Raw genomic sequence first — 24,984 nt, 5'->3', positions numbered from 1 at the left:
CATACTGGATCAAGTACAATAGGATTTAAACACTTTTTAAAAGTTATTTATATAACTGAATCCTGTTGGCATATATAAATGCTGTATTATCAATCTGATATATTTTAAAGGTTTTGTGGTAGCTGAATGAACAAAATTACCATCAACATTTGTTTAAAGAAATGTTGAATAATGTTGAAATATTACATTCTCTAATATATATGCCTATTCATAAACAGTTACAAAGCTTCTTTACATAACTAAAAATATTATCCTATGACCAATCCTATGTTGACCTCAGATGAATATGTTTATGATCATACAGAGGGCTTCATAGAAGCAGGCTCTGTAAGAACAAAGTTATTTGTTGTAGATTATGAAATAATTGATGATATCACCTTTCTTAATTTGTTTTTACACCCTATGCTTTCTCTTTTAAAGTTAATTATGAAATTAAATCTAGAAATGCATGAGTTTTCTGTTATTTTGAATTTCAGAAATGGAATGCACAAGCAGGTGCTGTCAACGCTAACATCAGATGTTTGTGCATTGACAACAGATGGAAATGTAGCCATCTTTCACCTTTTGCTTTTAGAGTTAGATGATGCTGGGAGGGGGGATGTGAAGGAGAGTCCAGCTAGACATAACAATACTAAACCTAGTGTGAGAAACAAGGTTATTGTAACCAGAGCTGATAAGGAATTGGGCTAGAGAACTGGAGAGGAGGCCCACGCTTCAAGCTAATTGGGGAATGTGATTTATGACTGGAGGAGAGAATTGTGCTTTGATACTATGTGCTCAGGGGAGGGGAATTCAGTTTTTGGCTTCGATTATGCAGTGCTGATCTTATGCTACTCAAAATAAAGATTCTTTAAGGTAAACAATGCCTCGAAGTTCTTTTGAAGAGTTTCATCTGTCGGAACCATACAGCTGTAGGATTATATAATGCAGCTTTCTATAATATAGTGTGATGTCTTTCAAGGATTGAACTAATATCCCAGTATGATCAAAGGCCATGCTGGCAGAGTATTATGGAAGTTGAATCTAACCCCTCTGCAGGGCATCAGGATGGGGAAGGCCAATACAATGCACTGGAGAGCATAAACCCATTGTTTCATTTTTCCAATGTATAATTCACAGCTGATGATTTTTGAAATTTCTATTTTTAGCAGAACTTAGAGATTTGAGAATAGTGCTCTAAATATGACATCTAAAATCAGAAGGCACTAAATTATTATTTGCTGTGGGTGTTTTGCTAAAAACCAAATTTGCTTCACATTTTCAAGCTAAAGAGAGCCATGTTGATCTTTTTCTAGCCTAGTTCATGACAAAATTCCTGATTTTTTTTTAAAAAAAAAACACCCTATAGTGGCAGCACTTGTGAAATACTTGTCAGATTGCCATGATAAGACTTCATAAGATCTTAAACCTATAAGGTAATCCAGAACATTGTTTGGCAACACAGTATGAGAATCTTGGGATAGGCAACTTGTGGCACTTCATGTTCTTTTTGCATCTATTCCCTTTGGCCACATGGGGCTGCTGAAAACTATACTTCAGCACAAGCCAATAGGTTATCCAGATGTGAATAAAACTATATGGAATATGACAACTGTGGGAGGTTGGAAGCATGATATCCTCCCCCTTCATTTTCCTAACATGGGTGCTATTGTTTCAAATAATAGTTTACACATACATAGAATACCCTATTCGGAAGGTAAAGTCGGAGGACAGCCTTTTCCAACCTAGACAACTGCCAAATATGTTCAGTTCTCAGATTGTCTGTTCCACATCTCTGGAGAGGAGACAGTTTGTGATAGTTTGGCTGAGATGATCTGGAAAATAATGACTTAGTGACAGATTCACATGGGGTCAATGGAGGACAGTCAAGTCAAAGGATTCTGGACATCCCAATCCTCCATCACTGAAACTGCATGCAGCATACAGAATGACTGTATGCTGTTACGATTTTTTTTTTACTAAGAACCTTTTTAAATGAAAGATCGCAACTTTGAATCTTTTGCCACTCATTAGTAAACCACTGATTTCATCAGTAAAATTCAGAGAGTTTTCAACTTCCTATTCAATTAGTTTAAAACAAGCATGTCAAACTGCCGGCCCGCAGGCTGGATGCATCACGACGAAACCATGCCCACCCCATTGCTAACAATGGGGGAAAAGTCACGATATGTCGCAAGTTTGACATGCCTGGTTTAAAACATAAACAATATATTTCATTTTTTTTCCTATTATTTCTAAGTATGTTTTGATCAAGGGCAGATCATTCTATTTCTGAAACGAAATGCATTTCTTAATAAAGCACTTAATTAAAGAAAGCCAGGTAAGAACTACTACTACTACTACTACTACTACTAATAATAATAATAATAATAATAAAGTTGGAAGGGACCTTGGAGGCCATCTAGTCCAACCCCCTGCTCAGGCAGGAAACCCTATACCATTTCAGACAAATGGCTGATTTATAAATGCTGACAGAACTACAAATAATATCTGATTATGTGGAATACCTTGAAAATGTGTATTAGAGGGACAAAAATAAACCACATTACTAAAAGTATCATCTCATATCAATATGTTCTGCATACGCAGTGCAATGCACCCATTTAGTTAAGAGAATGTGAACTGCATTTCTGAATTTGTTTTTAAAGCCACTATATGAGCAACAAAAATAAAAAATCCTACGTGAATGTCAATATTCAATACAAGCCTATGACAATATATTTAAGAGCAGCTTTAGCAAAATCAATGCACCATATGTAGGGGAGTATAGGTTCTAGCAGAGTTGAAATTTAAGGTTTCTAGAACTAATATGCATTGCTCTCAACATTTTAAACCAATATATTGAGAATTCTGAGCGCCCTAACACCTGGAAGATGCTCAATTACAGAAGTTGATTTCCTATACTTTTTCTATTTGTCATCTAACACAATGGAGGTGACAACTCTCCTGTTGATGGAAAAGTCATCTAACTGGCCATCTGAAACTTGATGCTTATGTGCATTATCTTGATGGTAGGTACTATTTTATAATCTATTGATTATTAATTGGTCTTCAGCATTAAAATATTTTTTTCTGGATAGAATGTTGTTAAGAGAAATATACCCCTCTCCAGGAAAAATTAAAAACACAAAGAAAATACAGAAGGGGAACTGCGTAATGAGGGAATTGTGTGGATGGCCAGTAAAAAGATAAGTGAACAAAGTATAGGAATGCCACAATGTAATTAGGGAAGAAGTCTAGTGATTAAATTCACACTATGGAGTATGGTTGACAAGATTTGCTGAGGTAAGAAAAACATCAATTTGCAAACCACAACATCCTTATTCATACATTGTCTTACTTCATATCTTGATAGCAGTTCTCCAGAATGCATTGTATTTCTAAGTGCTTCATTTAAAAAGAGTGAGAGAGAGAAGAAATACCATCCTTATACAGCATTACAGACAACATTCAAACCTGAGCATTCATGTATTAAACACGCAATTTTCAGATGCATTTTCTGCCTGAAGTCCCTGGACAGCATTATCCAGCAAATCCATGCTATCTCGAAGTGTGACACTGAGTGTAAATGGCTTTGGTTTAACAGTCAGGCCATAGGTGGAATCCATCTTAGAATCTTCCTTTGGATTAGCACTGAAATTGCACTGGTGGACCAAGACAGCAGTGAAGAGAAAGAGCTGCACTTTGGATAACTCCTCCCCAATGCACCTTCTTTTGCCCACTGAAAAAATCAGCACGCTGCTAGCAAGGTCCTTGTTCAGGAATCCATTCTCATCCAGGAACCTTGCTGGATTGAAAACTTCTGGAGCAGGCCATTTGCCTGGGTCATGGTTCACGGACCACTGATTGATGAAGACCACTGTGTCTTTGGGTATGTGGTAGCCCATCAAGATGGTATCGGCTGTGGTGGAATGAGGGATAGTAACTGGCACAAAGCTGCTGAAACGCATAGATTCATATAGGAAAGCCATGACAGAAGGCAAACGGGGCTGATCCTCAGCACAGGGCAGGCGGTTTCGGCCAACAACTTTGTCTATTTCTTCTTGCAGCTTAGTTTGCACCTCTGGATACCTGGTTAAAAACAACAGCAGCAGCTGTTTTTAAAACACTTTCCTCAATTCTCTGAAAGGAAATATTATCTAGGCAAACCTATGCTACCAGGAACACAGGAAGACAATGTCAGGTGAGGGGGCACAAGTGGCAGGAAAAGAGAATATATATACATATTTCCCAAATGAGTAGAAAATTTGTATCATTCTCCAATAGTTTTACAGATGGACAAATATATTATGTTGAAAATCATGGCATACAAGGAATTGCCCAACTACTCATTCCCAACAATTTTAGTACAATTCTAACAGATAATATATGACAATAGGCAAGTTAAAGAAAAGATAGCCGAATATCTATTCTTTAAATCAATGTCTGCTGTAATATTTTGATTGAATTTGACTGAAACAGGATTCATAACTCATAAACTCTTGCTTTGCCTACTGAAAGTTTATTCTTTAGGTTTTTATCCTGTCTTTATTACTTTATAACAAGTAAGGTGGCAAACACACCTAGCACTCCTTCCTTCTATTATTTTACCCACAACAACCTTGTGAGGTGAATTGGACTAAAAGTAAGACTGGCCCAAAGTACCCAGCCAGCTTTCATCTTCACATTGATAAAATTTCTTCTGTCGACTGCAAAAGATCACAACACTTGGATCCACAAATATACTATGCTGATACATTATGAAATCCTAGGTTCTTGGGAAGAACTCAATGCATATGAAGGCCAACACTAAGTAAAAAACTGGCAGCTATGACTCCACATTGTTGTGAACATATATTAATAATGCCCACTAGAAATCCAGACTCTTAAACAAAACTGAAAAAAATGAAAAAGTACTTAATTAAGATCTGTCATCATTACGCCTATTTTTTAATACTAACTCTGGTTATAATCAGTTGTGAAGATTTTGACAGTTTTGAGGATTATTATTTCTAAGTGTTCTGATTTTATGATCTTCTTGATTATTTTATACTGCCATGTATCCATCTGGAGGGGCAGTATTTAAATTAAATATATACATTAAAAGATGCAAGAGATTTATTTGTCATCTACTCAGAGCATTACTATCGTCAGTTGGTTTTTCTTAACCAAACCGAAGATCCAAGGAAGAGCTATTATTTGTTTCAAAAAATGATCTCTAGAGAATACAAGTTTCATTGGAGATTCATATTAATGAAGAGCAAACCATGGAAAATCCATTCTTTTTCCTGACTTGATAACTGCAAGGGTCCACGTTTCAAACAGAAATTATCAGTATCTCATAACCTTTTCTTTCTACAATCTGGCGAGGGAGAGAGAGAGAGAGATGCAAACAAACAACATTCATTAAAAATAATTGCCGTGTGAGCAACTGAAATATTTATCATCCAAGATTATATCAGCCTGCAACAGTATTGACTAATATTAAATTGCTTAATTTACTTACAATACTGAAATATTCTCTGGTACATGTGAAGATATAAAAAGCTTGTTTAAATTATGAATCCTTGGCCACTTTGATCTAGTGCAGGGGTAGGCAACCTTGGCTCTTTTATGATTCATGGACTTCAACTCCCAGAATTCCTGAGCCAACCAAGCTGGCTCAGGAATTCTGGGAATTGAAGTCCACGAGTCATAAAAGAGCCACGGTTAAGACACCAGACTAGAAAGGGGGAGACTGAGAGTTTTAGTCGTGCCTTGGGCATGAAAGTCAGTTGGGTAACTTTGGGCCAATCTCTCTGTCTCAGCCCAATCCACCTCACAGGGTTGTTGTTGTGGAGAAAATAGAATATGTGTTGGATATGTTTGCCACCTTGAGTTATTTGTAAAAATAATAAAGACAGGATACAGATAAATAAATAAGCCTAGTCTTTTGCTTTCACAAATGGAGCTCTGATCCTCCATGAGATAAAATTCTACTAGGAGAGGGGATAGGAAGGAGGCAGTATTTGCTCATGTTTCCTTTGTCCCCATTTCCCCCCTCCCCACATTTGCTCCAAATAATTCAGAAATCCTATCTGAGCAGGTGGTGTGGGAATAAATGGGAAACTTAGTTTTTGCTTAGCACCAGTGCAAGTTAGATGTCAGATTTGTGTGGTATCACTCCCCTTTTTTTAAAAAAAAAAATTGCATAACCTTGCAAGGCTGAAAAATCTCTCAAAATGTCAATCTTCTTACTAAATTTTCAGCCACTTTCTGGGCTGTTTAGAATTCACAGCTCAGCTCAAATGTAGACCCCACAGGGGAGATATACTTAATGCATGTTTAAAAGACACAGCGGTGTCCAAATCGGGATCATAGTTGGGATTGTGGGCATGAATCGTGGCCCTAACGCATTCAAAGAAGATAAAATTCCTCCCTCGATTTTTAATTTTTATTTTTGACTGCTTTCATAGATGTTAGACTTTAGACCAGCTCAGTTATGTCCCCTGGAGCGTTTTTTATTGATCTTTTTTATATTGGTACCTAACATTTCCAACCGCGCGGGTGCCGCGCACAATAGCTCCTCCAGTCATCCTCTCTCGCCAATCAGCTCACCTGATGAGGAAGATCAAGAGCCACTGCAGGGCGGTAGAGAGAGTATCCTGGCTGGCGCCGAAGATGTCCGTGACGGTGGCCGGCACGTGCTCCACAGGCAAGCCAGGCTGCGTTTGCTGGAGGCGGATGAAGGCGTCCATCAGGTCGCGTAAGGGATCTCCCGGGCGGAGACTGTTCCGATGCCACAGAAACTTCTGGCGGACGAAGCTGTAGAACTCATGATTGAGGGCGCGGAAAGCGCGGAAGGCCGAGCGCACCGGGTTGGGAAAGCGCTGCAGCCAGGGTAGCACGTCGACCACGCTCCCGGCGCCCACCGTGCGCCCGAACTGCTCGTTCCGACCCACCAGCCGCCGGAACTCGACGTCAGCGTGGCTGTAGCGGCTGCCGAAACAAAGCGCGCTCATGACGTTAGCCACGGCCACCCCCAGGCTCCGGGACGGATCTACGAAGGCGCCGCCGGCGCAAGCGCTCACTAGGAGCCGCACCACAGTGCGCGCCTCAGCCAGCAAGGGCTGCTCCAGGAGGCGGCGCGCCGAGAAAGCGCGCAAGGTCGAGTGCGCCAAGCGCCTCTGCAGTTTCCACAGCTCAGAGTAGCCGCCGAAGGCCAAGCTGCGTCCTCCGGATACCAGCTGAAAGGAAGGGAAAGGAGGCCTGCCCGCGAAGGCGGCCCCTTGGCGGATGAGGGCCTCGCGGATGGCGCGCTCGCCGTTCAACACGACCACCGGCCATCTGCCCAGGCGCAGCTGGAAAACGCTGCCGTAGATGGCCGCGAGGCGTCCGAAAGCTAGGTGAGGGGCGCGGCCCAGTTGAGCTGCGTTGCCCAGAAGGGGCCACGGGAAAGGGCCCGGCGGTCCCAGCCTCCTCCGTCGCGACCACTCGAAGGCCAGAAATTTCACCGCTTGGAAGGCGAGCAGCAGCGAGAGGAGCAGGAGCAGCAAGCCTTGCATTGGGGGCACGCCGGCCCGGAGCGCTTCTGCTAGCCCGCGAGGGCGCGCGCTGCGGAGAAAAGAGGCTGCCTTAGGAGCGCTTCTGGGGGGTCAAAACGTAGATGTATTGCACCAGTGATTTTCAGTGCCCGCTTGCAAATGCATAACATTTAGTGGTACCAGATATGGGTTGCGACATTATTGCATCGCATTAAAAATAATTGACTCCACTTTGTGCACTTGACCTATCTGTATCCCAAAGAATTCCCCTCCCCGTGGGAAGATTCTCAGACTCTGAAGTTTAGAGTAAGAAGTCCACAGACAGAATATAATTAGAGACTGTTAATAAACTGAAACATGTTGGTTTTCAATTATGTATTGTATGTTTCCAAAATCTATAATCTCACTCTTGCATTTTTCTGGTCGGTTGCATGAGTAGTTATGGATACTTAATAATAAATAAAGACAGCTGGGGCCTCCGTGGGTGGAGGGGAATGGCGCCCAAAAGGTCAAGGTGGGTGCAACATTTATCAAAAGGGGTGAGGCTTCAATTACACAGTAATAGCTGCCACCCTGACTTTGTGGATCATCACCGCTACCCATGCCACAGAAAGAGGCTGGCTTATCTGTGGAATTTGTGAATTTCTGTTTGGCTGTAGGAAGTGACTTTTCTTTCAGGTGCACAGGGCAAAATGCACTGGGTATCTAACTAAAAAGCTTTAGTTCTTACTACAGCTTCATAAGAGCAACTCACTTGCATGCTGAAGAATTTGTGCTCTATTAAATCTAAAACTTTCCAGAAGGACAAGTGATACTTAAGGGGAGACAGGATTTAACAGAAATACATACTATCTATATGCAGTAACATTCAGCCATAGTGGAGGAGAACCATTGACTTTTAGAGCAGAGATTTCCAGGCAATGTTTCCAGTTTAGATTTCCAGTTCCATAGAGTTCTACCAGAAAGTTAAAAGTTCAAGAACACTCTATAGGAGCTTATATAGTGTTGAAGTGAGAATTTTCATATTTGTGCTACTCGATAAGCCACATCAGATAGAAAACAACAATAAAAAATACATAGCAGGAACAGGAAGATCTGAAGTTTACTAGAGACAGTATCTTCATGTATAACAGTGAATTGCTTCATCAACCAAAGGAAATCCTTCAGTGAAAAAGAAGCATCTGGATAGGATTTGATGTATATTTATATTAAAAGGTTCTCTTCTCCTCTGGGATCACATCACAAAATGAGAGCATCTCCTAAAGGGCTGAGTTCTCACAACATGCTAAGGTTCATTTGATGTATTCCTTGAGTTTGCTGAAACAAATGAACTATGCTACATGAATTGCATAGTAAGCTACAAACTAGTCAATAACTTTTTAGTCTAATTAAGGTATATGACTTCAACTACAAAAGTAGTTTCATTGAACTTGTGGGGGATTCTGCTAAGCTTGAATCTCATTATTAAATCTCTGTTCTAACTTGCTAATTTCAAAATAAATCAATCTCATTAAACAATAGATGATAGCAAACTACTTCCCTTCTCCCCCCAAATTAATGCCACTGGATTGAGCTAATCCGAGCTGCTGTGTATGCAAAGTGTCTTGCAGGTTTTGTTTATGGTCATGACTTAGTGTCTTAGGATAAAGTGTAATGTTTCCAAGACCACCCACAAATGGGGATTTGGCTGGGAATCCAAACAGCATTGTATCCATATTGCTTGTTGGCTCTTCATTTTCTTAACAGAAAGATTGGGATGGATAAAAAAAATCAAGATAATCCTTAGGAAAGCCTGGGGCTACATGTCTGAACTGCAAAAATACCACAAGACTATTAGAGCAGAGAGATACAGAAAATGCTGAGCATTGCAATCTAGTGGTTTTCCAGATTTTTGCAGGCCAAACCACTTTTTTTTTCTAGCTATATGAGATGTAGGTGAAGAACAGGATAACCTACATATTGCCACACATTTCTGAATTATTGAGTGTAATAAAATTTTTATGTTTTACCTGCCTTCTTAATTAGCTCAACTTGAGTAAAAATATCCTGATATGCAATCCAATTTAACCCATAGCTGAAGACAAAACCCACTGTTTCAATAGGATTTGGTCCTAAGTGAATCTACAAATATTTGAAAAAAGCACCCATTAACTTCAATAGAACTTTGAAAAAAGCACCCATTGACTTCAATAGAACTTTTTTCCCCCCATGTAACTGGCGAAGGATGCATCCTTTTATCTTGAGACTAACCACTGGAGTTAATTGTTACATTCAAACTGATGTGAATAATTGTAACTTGGCAGTAACTGTTCAGCTGGATTTCCTCTCATCAGATAAAATGAGCAAGGAATCCAGCAATCCAGTCACTGAAAATAGAGGATGTAAAAAGATTGCTACAATTTATTCAGAAATCTAATCAATAGTCAATGAAGCATACTTGTACATAAAAATGGGGAATTCAGCAACTTGGAAATATTTGGTGATGCACTGATCCACACTAATCAACCATGTTTTGGGTCAGTGTAGTTGTATAGTTACAGAAAATGGGTTAACCCTGACGGTACAGACAATGGCAAACCACTGTGAGAACAGAGTTACAGTAAGAATCAGGTATTAGTTTCCTAGTTAAAGATGTGGAATATCTCAAGGTTTTGATGGTCATCCTAAAGTCAACTTTTTTAGAAACTGCTGACCGTAAATCACATGGAATTCATCTAAATTCCAATTTTTATTTTATTTTATTTTTTAAAAAAGGTTTTTAAATTGCCATTGTAAACGCAAAATCTAATTCAAAGAGACACTGGGAGACAACAGGCAATTTAAGATTTTTAAGGAATACACGTTAACTGCTTGAGTTGCTATGGAAAAAAGGATTTGAAAGTTCCCTCGACATATTGGGAAAGGGACCTCTTTGCCTGGTTAAAAAAAAAAAGATAAAAGACTTTTCCTCCAATGGTATTATACCATAATGAAAGAAGACACCTGTATTTTGGAAAACTCTGCCAAGCTTGTACTTGATACTTTAATGACTGGTTCTAATTTCTATTTGAACAAATTAATTTTGCTTTATTGTATACTTCTGGTTTTTATTCCACTTTGTAAGCCTCCTGGAATATTGGAATAATCAGAAAGTAAACAAACAAACAGCCTAGCTCATTTGATCTGCGTGGGTGGATAATCTCATCATCACCACGACTTTATTACAGGCTGACGTTAACCACAAAAGAACCTTAACCATCCCGTCCTAAAACTGAAGGGGATGGAGCTCTTTTCCGTCTCAGGACTAACCTGTTAATTAACGCTTCTCCCAGATCTCTCTGGGTCATAATGCCTCCCGTCCCACGATTGAGCTGTGCGCACAAGTGGTTGCGGTTCACGCGCTTGAGAAGGAGAGCAGCTTAAGACCGTCGTGCGGGGCGGGGGCTGCCGGCGATCTACGCTGCTGCTGTTGCTGCCGTCGCTGCCGCCTGTGAGAGACCCTGATCGGGCAAGGAGCCGGCTGATGTGCTTTGAGTTGCACCGGCCGCTCAGCTTAGCTCGGCGCCTGGCAAAACCTCTTGCGCTGCCGCTGCAGAGAAAGGTGGGGCGGGGAGAGAGAGAGAGAGAGAGAGAGAGAGAGAGAGAGAGAGAGAGAGAGAGAGAGAGAGAGAGAAAGAGAAAGAGAATAAGAGAGAGAGAATAAGAGAGAGAGAGAGAGAGAGAAAGAGAAAGAGAATAAGAGAGAGAGAATAAGAGAGAGAGAGAGAGAGAGAGAGAGAGAGAGAGAGAGAGAGAGAGAGAGAGAGAGAGATGTTTTTGGCGCGCTTAAAGTGGCCACGCTCCCTCTCGCATCGCGTCCCGAGTGACCAAGGCAAGCGATCCCAACATCGTCCAGCCAGCAAACGCTTGAGATGGCGGCAGGGAAAAGCCCTCCTCTTCTTATTATCCCTGGGGGCTGAAAAAAGTTTCTATCCTTCGAGTGTCACCTCCCCGTTGCGTGCAGAGTTGCATTGCGTGATCTGTTGATGGAAAGCCTCTGGCCATTCCCTCCCCTCCCCTTCCCTTCCCCGCATTAGATGCTCGCACACGCGAGATCCGAAGGGGGAAAAGGAGTCCAAGGAATTGCAGAGAGGGATGGGCGGGAGGCAAGCGAGTTTCGACCCTTCCCAGAACTGTTTTCAAATGCCGCCATTCTTTCCCCAGGTCTGGCTAGAAAAGGGTGGTTGGCTTCCATTATCCAGCTTCATTTGGCCAGGTGAGGTAGGAGTTTGGGGTAGATCTTGGGGGCATGGAAGCTAAGCAGCTTTGATCGAACCTCCATAAAACTTTAGAGCTACAGGCAACTTAGAAAACTGGGAAATGTCCCAGAAGAATTTAGTGGCAGACCATTTTTCTCTGTTAGAGTCCCCGCCATACAAATTGCCTGGATGTGTCCTTGAAAGCAACAGGAACACCATGCACCCAAACAAAATCTTGAAAGAATATTGGCTTGGGGGGTCTGGATTCCCCATGAAGCTGTATTTTGAGTGGATTGTGCCCAGCCAAATTTACTCAATGGTGGGTTCCCTTAGAAAAAAAACATGATTTCTGGGTTCATTGACAGGCAAAGCTGATACCATAGAAATCACATACAGCTAGCTTAACATTGTGGCATCATGCAACGTGTGACTTTCTAGCTGAAGGATATGAGGCCGAGTCAGACCTTCTATCCTTTGTGAATGTTCTTATAGAAAAATATCACCTAAGAAATCAGAAGCTCTCAGAAAACATACTCCGTTTGTATACAGTTTGATTTCTCCGTTTAGCCTACCATTGTCTAGATTGCAGCTCTTCCTCCTACCTCCCAAGGTCATTCTCAGATAGCAATAGCACTTAGACTTATATACAGCTTCATAATGCTTTACAGCCCTCCCTAAGTGGTTTACAGAGCATATGGCCCCCAGCAATATGGGTCCTCATTTACCGACCTCATAAGGATGGAAGGCTGAGTCAACCTTGAGCGGGTCAGGATCAAACTGCTGGCAGTCGGCAGAGTTAGCCTGTAATACTGAATTTTAATCTCCACTACAGTGCCATCATTACATCAAAGCTATAGCCAGCTTAAAAAGAGGGGAAAGCTTATAATTTATGACCATTTGATTAGCAACTGTTTGAAGTTACAGTGGTGCTGAAAAAAGTGACATATGAGCAGTCCTCACACTTATAACCATCACAGTGCTCCCCCCAGTCATGTGATCAAAATTTGGACACTTGACAACTGGCATGTATTTATGACAATTGCAGCATCCTATGGATATGTGATTACAATTTACAAACTTCCTCACCAGCTTCCAACAAGCAAAGTTAATGAGACAATTCAGATTCACTTAATGACAAGAACAGGTTAAAGATAGATTGTCACGGAGAAAGTCTTTCAATTATTGGTAGACTACATCATTAAGACTAAAAAGAACTTGCTGGCACATAGTCAGTCAATCAAGATGGGTACAGCCATGAAGTTTTCTTGTTAAGTCTATAAAAGGGATTTATTATTGCTGATAATTAAGATGATTATGGGGCTGGAGGCTAAATAGCAATAGCACTTAGACCAGTGGTTCTCAACCTGTAGGCCGGGACCCCATTTGGGGTCGAACGACCATTTCACGGGGGTCGCCAAACAACGCAGTCCGCCATTTTTTCCCCCTTTTCCTTAGCTGTGCTACTCCCTTTTATTCTATTGGCTTTTGAAAGCCAATAGAATAGACCCCCTTGAACAGAGTCTAATTCTATTGGCTTTCAAAAGCCAATAGGAATTGTCCAGGCTGTCTCTGCCCTGCTGAGCCCGCCAAAAGTCCCATTCTGCAAACAGTGCTGCACCAGTTGAGTAGTCCTCGACTTACGACCGGTTGAGTAGTCCTCGACTTACGATCGGTTGGGGGTCGCGGCATTAAAAAGGTTGAGAACCACTGACTTAGACTTATATAACTTCATGAAACATATGATAGCAGTGTTCCAATATCTAAGGGGCTGCCATAAAGAAGAGGGGGGTCAATCTGTTCTCCAAACAGATTGAAGGCAGAACAAGAAGCAATGGATGGAAACTAATCAAGGAGAGAACCAACCTAGAATTAAAGAGAAATTTCCTGACAATTAGAACAATTAATCAGTGGAATGACTTGCCTCCAGAAGTTGTGGGTGCTCTATCACTGAAGGTTTTCAAGAAGAAACTGGGCGGGCATTTGTCTGAAATGGTGTAGGGTTTTTTGTTTGAGCAAGGGTTTGGACTAGAAGACCTTCAAGGTCCCTTCCAACTCTGTTATTCTGTTATTGCTTTCTAGATTACACCTCTGGTATTCCCTAGTAATCTTCATCTAAGTAACAATCCTATCTGATCCTGTTTATCTTCTAACTCCAGACAAAATACAAATATGATGGGACCAGAATTCCCAGGATTCCCAGTCAACAATCCAATGTTTGCAAATTCTGGATACTGAAGTCCCAAGACTGAAGAATGGGGAAGACAGCTGTACAGTCTAATCTAATTGGAATCGGGAACATATCTAAAGGAGAAGATGCTTGAAATTTCCTATATAATAAACACTTCCTGTTTGATGGTCAATTCTGCAATGTGAACTTTGGTCAACATCTTGGGGATATATTCTACTAAGTAGCATGCTTGACTTTTTAGAAGTGAAGAACTGCTGTACCTAGTAGGGAAAAGATAAGTTTACTTGGGTGGAAATTTTAGTTTTTAAGCTGTTGATTTCCCTTAAGAAAGCTGTTTATAATATTGATCAGTTGTTTGTTATGTGGGTTAATGCAACTAGTCGCAATCTAACATGCTGTGAAGCTATTAGACTTCAACTGCCATAATTCCCAGCCCAAAGTTACAACAGTATCTGAAACGGATGAAAATTTCAGATATTGAGAATACCATTTTTGGAAAGGCTGAATTTATACCACTACAAATAAAGTACTACAGAGAAAATAGTTATGTGCATGTGTTATAGTGATTGTACAGAAGTGTTTAAAAATGTGAGGGGAAGCATTTGACTTGGATAGTCCATTTCCACTTGCCTGCCTATGAAAGAAACTTATGTTCACAAATATAGTTGTTAGTCTTTCCTTTTAAAACTCTTAATTGAGATATTTATATACTCTATCATAAAAATGTACCTCAGGCAACATTTCATTTGGTTTACAAAATCAGAGCGAGACCAGAGATTTATGGGATTAGAAAGAGGAAGTTTATCCAGTACATAAAGCTCTTTTCATCTGCTTTGTATTCTCTGTTTGATTCCTATTTGGCTGTAAAATATATTTTCTGCACATCATTATTATAGTTGGCTTTTGTCACAGCTATTGGAAGATATTGAGATCATAACCAATCCACCCTCAGTCTTCTTCTATGTGTATGTTGACAGTTTCCAGCTATTCTCAATGTTGAAATTAATATACATGAGTGCACAAGAAGGTAACGTGTTTGAATTGCAGGCCCATTTGAAATTTTGTGAGCATATCACAAAATGGCTGTTAGTGGAAGCGTCCATGGCAAGGGAACACAAGGGAGCAAATGATAAAACAGTTGTTGCAAACTCTGCCTTTTATGAACATGCGTGTGATGCCATGCAAGCACAGAAAGATGGAACTTGTGTTAAGATATGATGGACATCTTTTTAATTTTGGCATAGCTGTGGTTAAGTCATATCTATGGCTACCAAGATTATGCAGCCAATTACAAAGGATTGTGGAAGGGGGAAGACAAACTGGCAAGCTTGCCTCCCAAGATACTCCCTCACTCACTCATTCACTCACTTACTCACTCACTCACTCTGGTGGAAACATTTCTAAACCTCTCACCATTATCCCAAAATGCTCACTCATTCATTCATTGCTCTTTCACTCTGGTCGAACTATTTCTAAGCAAAACATTGAATTGCTATTTTTACTTTCTAAGAAAGCCTGATTTGGGATCAAGAGACATACTTTGAAATAAAGGGGATGCTGGAAATTATTGCTTTGGTTTGCAGCAGGCCAATTTCCCATTAATAATAATAGTAATAATAATAATAATCCCCCAGTGAGGAACTACTTTGACATGGTTGTAGAACTTGCCCTCTCCAAGGATAATGAGAGCTAACCAAAAGTTCAACCACACTGGACAGGTTTCATCAGAAGACCCAGATGAAGAGTGCCTCTCCCGTAAATCATATGATGAGATATAATTTATAGAAACTCATACTGGATCGTTTTCCAGGTCAATAAGGATTGCACTAGATGTTGGAGTTCCTGGACATTTGGTGACAAATGGGCTACAGGAATTACCATGTTTCCCCAAAAGTAAGACCTAACTCAAAATTAAGGTTCTAGCTTGATTTTTGGCAGTGGGCCTAATATAAGCCCAACCCCCAAAATAAACCCTAGTTTTGGGGTGAGGCACATGCCAAAAAAATCGAGCTAGGGTGGGGATGGGGGTTGGAGCTCCCCCATGCACCCCACACCCACTTGCCTCTCCTTGCTGGCCCATTTCTTCTGCAGTGCCCTCCGGGCTGCATTTCGCAGGTTCTCTGCAGCCGAGAACCAAGCTATGGATTCAATCTGTAGCTCAGTTCTTGGCTGCAGAGACCTTCTGGAAAGGCCTCTGACTGCAAAATGCAGGCTAGAGCTCCATTTTCAACTGCAGAATGAAGCTGCTCCTTCAGTCACTGAAGAAGTGGGCCAGCTGGGAGGGGATGTCGGTGCGTGGAAAAGACACCCCACAAAGAATAAGACCTGGTGCCTCTTTTGGAGGCAAAAAAAGAGCCTGGGTCTTATTTTCGGGGAAACACGGTAGGATTGTGAGCTGACTAATTAGGGCCAGGAGCTGCCGGATTACTGGAAGAAAAGTTGTTAACTGTCACAAATATACAAAGACTGAAAACAAAGAACTAATCATTTGCTATTACAAATCAAGTCCAACAGGAAGAGAATATCTGAAAAGGATGCACCAGTTCTGGAAAGAATAACATCCAGAGTCAGAAATAACAGAACAGAGGCTAGCAGGTCAACACTGGTTTATAATACAAAATAAAGTATTTGCAGAAGAACTGGGAAAACTGCAAAGGTCTACCCAAGGCAAAGAAATTGAAATTGAAGTAGCTTAGATTGTACAGGCAAACCAGGGGGAGTTAGCAGTGGAGGGTAGCATAGTTACAGAATTGTTTTTATTCCTAAACTGGGAACCCTCTCCTCTGCCGCCTTCTCACAAAGAACAAAACCCTCTAACTAAAAAAACAAAAGAACTGAAACAGAAAATAACTGAGCATCTAGAACAGCACAAAAACAACAGAACAACATTGCCTGCATTGAAGCTTGATCCAGCATAAATATTAAAAGTTGCCAATACTGTAATATCAAATAAAGCATCAGCTCACAACAAGACACAAGCCAATCAATCAATCAGAATAGAGCTGGAAGGGACCTTGGAGGTCGTCTAGTCCAACCCCCCTGCTCAAGCAGGAGACCCTATACCATTTCAGACAAGTGACTACCAAGTTTCTTCTTAAAAACCTCCAATGATGTCCAACTAATGTGCAGCATAGCTATATAGTTGGATGAAAAATCAATAGCAACAAAAACCCAAACAGTGCACCACCAAAATGGAAGATAAGATCAGATACAAGTAAGCTAAAACAGATGAAAGAAAAAAAGCTGAAGAACAAGAAGATTAAAGAATACCTATCAAGAAATATAACTTAGAAATAAAGAAGGTGAAGGAAGTACTAGAAATAAAAAAGCAAACAATAGCCATAGCCAAGTTCAAAGTTTGAATTGCAGACTATAAGCAGAATCTCCAATTCACTCGAATCAGAAACATTTCTTACTAATCTATCAATGGAGAGGCTGTAATGAACCAGTCAACACCTGACAAAGAAGAAGCAGTGCAGTTTTGGATGCAGCTATGTAACAACCCAAAGAAATATAAGAATGCAGCTTGAAGAAAGGAAGTGGATAAAAATGAAAAACCTGAAACGAAAGAACTTGTAATAACAGCAGAAATGGTGTCATCTTCAAAATACTCCGTTTTCTCCCTGGAACAGATGGGTCCTTTCAAGGATGGTTGTGTGTTTACAAAAATATATACTTCATAACACAAACTAGTCTGTGTGATGCTGAATGCCATGTGATATCATCAACCACTTCATGTTCCAGAAGATATTTTCCTGAAGAAAATATATCATCCTAGAATACTTGGATTAGCTTATTAGGAAGACCTTCAAAATATTCCAGAGATGGGCTTCCGGTGGGAGGCGACGGCGATGGCGGCTAGCTTTTAGCCGTCCAGCTGGGGAAGTGTCAGAGCCGCGGAGCGCAGCGCGCATCAGCTGGCCCGCGGCTCGGAAATCCCTTCCCGGGCAAAGGGAAGGGATAGAGAACGCAAGAGTAGAGGTAGAACCCCTGAACCCCCTCTGGATTTATTTCTAGAGGGGGTGAAAGGAGTGTTCCCTCGGAGCTCTTGCTGATCTCCGCCTCCCAGCTGTTTTTGCTTCCTTGGAAGCAAAAGAAACCGCCGCTTCTATCTCCGTGTTTACAGCATTTTGGTGAGTAATTTTTAAACGGACGGAGCAGTTTAAAGGACTTTTTCTTATATTTTAGGTGTTTATTTTTTTATCTTTTGATTTTTACTATTTTTCCTCCTTTTCTTTGTTATACTAGTGAAAGGACTTAAGATGGCGTTTTGAAAGTGTCGGAGTTTTTTTTTCCTTTCTCTTTTGTTTTACTTTCCCTTTTTAAGGATTGTTTTTTGCTTTTGCTTTTGCTTTTGGCTTAGAATTTTTTTTTTGAATTGTTTGCTCTTTTATTACTTATTCTTGGGATTTATTCTGGACTTTTAATGATTATAGTTTGTCTCTTTTTAAAAATTCTTTTTTTCTTTTTTTCCTCCTCCCTTTTTGGCTGGAGGGGAAAGGGAAGTGACAATTGTGCTTTTTAAAATGGCTTCAAAGAGGCAGCAGCCTTCCTCAGTACCCAAGGTTATTTCTTCTCCTATAACTTCCACTGCACAGCTACAACAACAATCTAAACATGCACCACCGGCTCAGCCACCACCCTCCCCTCCTCTACCTGGACTTTCAGTGCAAGAGGTTAGAGGCATAATGGGAGAGATTGTAGTTCAAATGAGAGAGGAAATGACTCAATTTGTTTCACAGATTAAATCAGAAATTAAATCTGATCTCAAAGAAGAGATAACGGGGATAAAGTCTAAATTGCAAGAAAATAATAATGAATTACGACAAGATATACTGGCAGCTGTTTCAGGTTTGGCTACTGTGGTGGTTAAGCTCGATGCAAGGCTTGAGGAAGTGGAAGACAAAGTTGACTCTTTAGATGACAAAATTCAAGACGTGGAAAGGAAGGTGGACTCCTCACAAGAAGATATTTTGATGTTTCAATATAGACAAATGGAGTATGCTCTGAGGATTAGAGGCCTCAAGGAAGATATGAATCAAGATTTGATGGAGGTGGTTCTTAGTGATCTGGCGCTGGCTTTGGATATGGATAAAGGAGAATTACAGAGAGAAGTAGAAAAAATTTATAGACTCAACTCCTGGATTGCTAAGCAGAAGAATTTGCCCAGAGATGTGGTGATTTACTTTACAAAGAAGTCCCTGCGGAATGAGATTATACAAGCTTTTTACAACAAAAGATTTCAGATTGCCGCCCAAGATGTCATCATTCTAAAGGAAATCCCATCTAAAATTTTAAGAAGTAGGAAAGACTTTGCTTTTTTAACCAATGAGCTTAAAGCTAGATCGATGCCATTCAGATGGGAAATTCCGATGGGTATCGTTTTGAGCCATGCTGGGACACGTTACAGATTGAACACAGTTGATAAAGCTAGAGATTTCTATACTTCTGGTCCTGAGTGCAGGCTCAACTTCATCTGGTCGGAAATCTTTGAGTGCTAAGGAACCTGAGCAGCAATCTGAGGCACTAGATTTGGTTTCCGCAGGGATGATAGAAGTGGCAAAGCAACGCCAAACGGAGGCTAAAGAGCAGAGGATGACTCGTGCAGCTTATAAGCGTAAAGAGAAAGAGCAACGTAAAAAAGAGCCCAAAGAGAATTCTCCTGGAAGTGCATCACCGCCGGTGGGAGGAGCAAGACCCAAGAGTTATGCAACACACGCAGCTCTGTCAGAGTTTGATGGTGTCTTCTCCAGGCTGCGTGCCAAGGGAGATGGCAAAGTTTTTGACCTGGAATGTTAATGGATTGAATTCTCCTCAGAAACGGAAAAAAATCTTTTATTATTTGAAACAACATACCAATGATGTTATTTGTTTACAGGAAACTCATATTCTACTTAAAGATCAGAAATATTTAGTTAATGCTCGTTTGGGATCTCATTTTATATCTCCTGCACCTGGGAAGAAAGGGGGAGTTGTTATATATGTCAAACAAAACCTGCCAGCTTGTCTGGTAGAATCAGATCCCCAGGGGAGATATGTGATGATTGAACTTGGTATTTATGGTAAGAAAGTACTTATAGTTGGACTTTATGCTCCAAATCAACAACAGGAACAATTTTATAAACAGTTACACCAAAAAATAACTTTGCTTGATTATAGATCGGTGGTATTAATGGGTGATTGGAATGGTGTCTTAGATACACAAAGGGATAAGAAAGGTTCCTCTCCTTTTCTTAAACAAGCAAGGCTACCTAAAGCCTTTTTTGATATGAAAGAAGACTGGGAATTAAGGGACTATTGGCGGGAACGTAATCAAGAGGAGAGAGACTTTACTTTTTTTTCTGACAGACACCAATCTTTTTCAAGAATTGACTTTTTCTTGATTACCACGGATTTGTATAATAAAGTAAAGAATGTAAAGATTTTTCCTAGATCACTGACGGATCATAGTCCAGTTTGGATGGAGTTGATTCAAGAGAAAGAGGAAAGAAGATCCTGGAGAGTTAATGAAAATTTGTTTAGACAAGAGAAGAATGTTCAAAAACTAAAGGAGTGTTTAAAGGACTATTTTGCTTTGAATATGTATAAGGGGACTTCAATGTCAATGGTATGGGATGCAGGTAAAGCATTTATGCGCGGTGTTTTGATAAAAATGAATAATTTTTATAAGCGAAATCAGACTCAGAAACGTAGAGAACTTGAAGATGAAATTAAACTAAAAGAAAGGGCTTTGATTCTAAATCCTTCTGATGAAAGTACTAAAGAATCTGTAAAGTTATTAAGGTCACAATTTAATATGTTGATAGCAGATCAAGCTGCAACCAATTTATTATTTATGAAACAAAATACATTTTGTAATGCTAATAAGCCGGGGAGATGGTTGGCTTATCAATTAAGAAAGAAACAGAGACTGAGAATAATAGAGAAAATAAATTATAAGGGTAAACTAGTTTCTCAGAAGGAATTAATTAAAAAATCTTTTTTGGATTATTATCAAAACCTATACAAATCTACTAATGTACAACTGTTAGATATAAATAAATATTTAGCTGAGGCAAGTTTTCCTAAACTGACTGAGGATCAGAAATATGAAATTAATGGTTTAATTACTAAGGAGGAAATCGCCTCAGCAATTCAACAATTGAAATTAGGGAAAGCACCGGGTACGGATGGGTTAACAGCTGTTTATTATAAAGCTTTAATGGAGGAGATGATTCAACCATTAAATGATCTTTTTAATGGTATCTTACAGGGTTTAGAGATTCCTCCTTCATGGCGTAGTGCTTTTATATCATTGATTCCAAAGGAGGATCAAGATCTTACTTTACCAAAAAACTATAGGCCTATATCTCTTTTAAACGTGGATTATAAGATATTTGTAAAAATTTTGGTAAATAGGCTTATGAGGGTGGTGCATCATCTTGTGCATAAAGATCAATCAGGGTTTATAACAGGAAGGTATATGAAAAACAATGTTAGACAAATTATTAACTTATTAGAATACTTAGATAAGAACAACCAAGTTCCTGCAGGGCTCATATTTTTAGATGCTGAAAAAGCATTTGACCAACTGAATTGGCATTTTATGCTAAGAGTAATGGAAGAAATGAATTTTGGTGAAAACATATTACAAGCCCTTAAGGTAATATATCAAGAACAAACAGCACAACTTATTGTTAATGGAGGTTTGTCGGAGGTTTTCACAATAGAGAAAGGTACTAGACAGGGGTGTCCTTTATCGCCATTGTTGTTTGTTTTAACATTGGAAATATTATTGATTAAAATTCGAGAGTCTCAGGAAATTAAAGGAATATATGTTAATAAAAAAGAATATAAGTTGAGAGCTTTTGCGGATGACTTGGTTGTTACTTTGTCGCAACCTGATTATTCTGTAGTAAACTTATTACAGTTGATTCACCATTATGGTTTGGTCTCGGGTTTTAAGATTAATGTAAATAAGACTAAAATTTTACCTAAAAATTTGTCGAGTCAGGAGAAGCAGATTTTGGTTAACTCGACGGGTTTTGAGATTGTTAATAAGGTAAAATATTTGGGGGTGATGCTGTCTGTTTCTAATGCAAAACTATTTAAAAATAATTATGAAAGGTTGTGGGTCGGGGTACAGAAAGACTTGAAGAATTGGGAAAAGCTGCAATTATCCCTCATGGGAAGAATTGCAGTGATAAAAATGAATATTCTACCCAAGTTTCTTTTTTTGTTTCAAATGTTACCAATTTTGAAAAATGAGATTAATTTAAATGAGTGGCAGAAGGGTCTCAATAAATTTATTTGGGCAGGGAAAAAACCAAGGGTTAAGTTCAAAATTATGCAAGACTTCCGTGAGAGGGGCGGACTCAAGGTACCAAATTTGAAATTATATTATGATGCGGTGGTTTTAACATTAATTAGTGACTGGGTAAATTTGACAAATTCTGAGATACTTTATCTAGAGGGATGGGATTTACTTTATGGGTGGCATGCCTATTTAATATTTAATAAAAAAATAGATTGGGCTTTTAAATCTCATATTTTAAGAATTTCTTTACTTAGGATTTGGAGAAAATATTATAAAAGTGATTTTAAAGTACCATTATGGGCTATACCTTGGCATGCGATAGAAGGAATAAAAAGAGGGGTTAAAATGGATATGGTGTCTTACAGACAGTTACTTAAATGGGATGGACAAAACTGGCAATTAAAATCACGGGAAGAATTAGCACAAGAAAATTTTACTTATTCTTGGTTCCAATATAGGCAACTACTAGATAGATGGAAGATGGATTGTAAGGTGGGTTTTCTTAGAGAAGATGAAAATCTTATTAAGCAACTGAAGGATCAAAGACAAACCCACATTAAGAGAATTTATGGGGTTTTAGTTGAATTGGACTCAGAAACGGAACTAATTAAAGATTGTATGATTAGATGGGCGCAGAACTTTGGTGAGCCAGTTTCATTGGACACCTGGGAAACTATTTGGGTGAGAAATGTCAAATTTACTCAAGCACAGAATCTAAGGGAGAATTTTTATAAAATGTTTTATAGATGGCACCTTGATCCACAAAAAATGTCTTACATGTACCCTGACGTGCAACCTAAATGTTGGAGATGTGGTTATAAGGAGGCTTCCTATTATCATATTTGGTGGTCATGTAGAGAGATAAAAGCATTTTGGATTAAAATATGGTGGAATATCCAGAGAATTTTTAGAAGGAGGGTAAAATTTACTCCGCAATTATTTTTGTTAGGTATTGTTACAGATTGTGATACAAAGGAGGTTGTATTGATGTTAAACTTGATCACAGCCGCGAGGCTGTTAATTGGACAATATTGGAAGAAGGAATCTTTGCCTACATTGCAGGAATGGTTTTTTAAAGTAGCTTATCTGGCAGAAATGGCAAAGATTTCGGCTTTCTTAAAGCAACAAACGCAAGAGAAGTTTTTTGCTATCTGGGACAAATGGATAAAATTTATACAATTTAGATTGGGTATACAAAAATATTATATAGCTTTTTCATAAGTTTTATTTTTATATATATTATAGATATCTTTTTTATATATATAAATATAAAGTTTTTAATTTAATTTTTATTTTTATTTTTATTTTTTTTATTTTTTTTTTTTTTATTATTTCTTAAGCCTATATTCTGCTCTGGGAAGCTCAGGGGGGGGGAAGGGAGGGTTTTTGGGAGGGGTATGGGGTGGGGGGTTTTTTTTATATGTATTGTTTAATTTTTTTTTCTTTTGTATATGTTGTTTTTTGTTCTGTATTGTTCTTGTTTTTTTTTTGTAAAATTTATAAAACTTTTAATAAAAAAAAAAAAAAAATATTCCAGAGATGAATTAGTCTGTTCTTCATCTCCCTATTTATTTATTGAATTACCAAACTGAATTTCTCATTCTTCACTATGAAGCATTAAAAACACATTATAATTTTTGATATTTTCCCAATTCTTACACGTCTAGATTGTTGGATGTGCTAGATACCAAAGAAAGTAATTTTTCTTTGAATCGCCTTGCAAAGCTATAACAGTGTGCAGTCTTTTGAATTACATAGTTATGCAGAACTCTGCCACAAAGGACTCTTAGAAATTAAATGTATGGCTTGCAGTTATTTTTGTTTTGAGAGTATTTATAATTGAACTTCATGGTTACTTATTTTTAATATGAAATCTAGCAATCACATAATACAATCATATAATACTGAAAAAGAAACCATTGCCCTGTGGAGGCTGATTTTAAAATCTTCCTTTTAAAAAAAAAAGCATTTCTGTATTTTCTTTTTAACAGCACTGCAGTAGCTGTTAACAAATTACAACAAATATTGTCCCAGCTAAATATGGTTGAAATTATACATTTTTTTTTCCTGAACAGAATGCAGTATGTAACTTTGGCTGCATCTCAAATAAAACTTTGGTTGCACGCTCAAAAGGATTGGAGGAAGCATGAAAAAGGCTCTGTCACTTTAAAGACTTCCTCCCCCTTCCTACACTTCCATCCACTAATTGCCTGCAGCAAATCTTTTTGGGGAATTGCGTGCAAACTCTGACATAACCTTAGGCTTAACATAAACTAAACTCTCTCAGGTCATTGGCAAATAACAGGTATATCCGGTTATGCTTTTGTTGTACCTGTCTACTCGCAAATTAAAAATGTTTGTAAAGCACCCCTAATCAAAGACAGAAAAAAGAGAGATAAAACTAATAGTCATGCTATTTTTACACACTTTATCATCATCATTAGCAGCAGATGAAATAAAACTCTAAGATTCTGGCAGCCCAAACATTCATACCACTTGGAGTAATTCAGGGTTCCTTAAAAATATTGTGATTGGTTGATTTAATTTGATTTGTAGGGCTACCCATCTTAATACCCAACTTTGGGACACTTACCGTAAATATGATCAGAGAGTGTGCCCAATCACTTAATAAAGAGGGCTTGCAGGGCACTGTTCATATGTGGGAACTCAGCATCACACAGCTGGAGATTCAGGGATTTCTTCCCTTTCTTTGATGAATACAGAAAGGAGAGTAAATTCAACACCGTTGTCTGGAGTTTGTCCCTTGGATCTTTCCTGGAT

At 39.1% G+C, this 24,984-nt stretch overlaps 2 protein-coding genes across 3 annotated transcripts in view; both read right to left on the bottom strand.

The window, feature by feature from the left end:
* Positions 1–782: 782 nt before the first annotated feature.
* On the bottom strand, positions 783–24,866 carry LOC120312077 (cytochrome P450 1B1). Of its 2 annotated transcripts, none has more exons than XM_039352314.1 (3): positions 24,797–24,866; positions 6,577–7,572; positions 783–4,071 (listed from the first exon to the last, which is right to left on the bottom strand). In XM_039352314.1, the coding sequence occupies exons 2-3, from the start codon at positions 7,521–7,523 to the stop codon at positions 3,465–3,467; spliced, it is 1,554 nt and encodes a 517-aa protein (XP_039208248.1). In that variant the 5' UTR covers positions 7,524–7,572; positions 24,797–24,866; the 3' UTR covers positions 783–3,464. The 2 variants fall into 2 exon arrangements, with proteins under 2 accessions (XP_039208248.1, XP_039208247.1); XM_039352313.1 differs by lacking the exon at positions 24,797–24,866 and adding an exon at positions 10,791–10,924.
* The window catches only part of LOC120312079 (N-acetylneuraminic acid phosphatase), a 37,379-nt gene continuing 37,259 nt past the window's right edge, over positions 24,865–24,984 (bottom strand). Inside the window, exon 4 of the mRNA XM_039352321.1 lies at positions 24,865–24,984. Coding sequence (XP_039208255.1) covers positions 24,941–24,984 — 44 coding nt within the window. The 3' untranslated portion in view covers positions 24,865–24,940.

The sequence above is a fragment of the Crotalus tigris genome, unplaced genomic scaffold (genome assembly GCF_016545835.1).
Source record: "Crotalus tigris isolate CLP2741 ecotype Arizona unplaced genomic scaffold, ASM1654583v1 scf7180000018420.1175843, whole genome shotgun sequence".
Taxonomy (NCBI): domain Eukaryota; kingdom Metazoa; phylum Chordata; class Lepidosauria; order Squamata; family Viperidae; genus Crotalus; species Crotalus tigris.
This window is presented reverse-complemented; position numbering and strand designations above follow the sequence as displayed.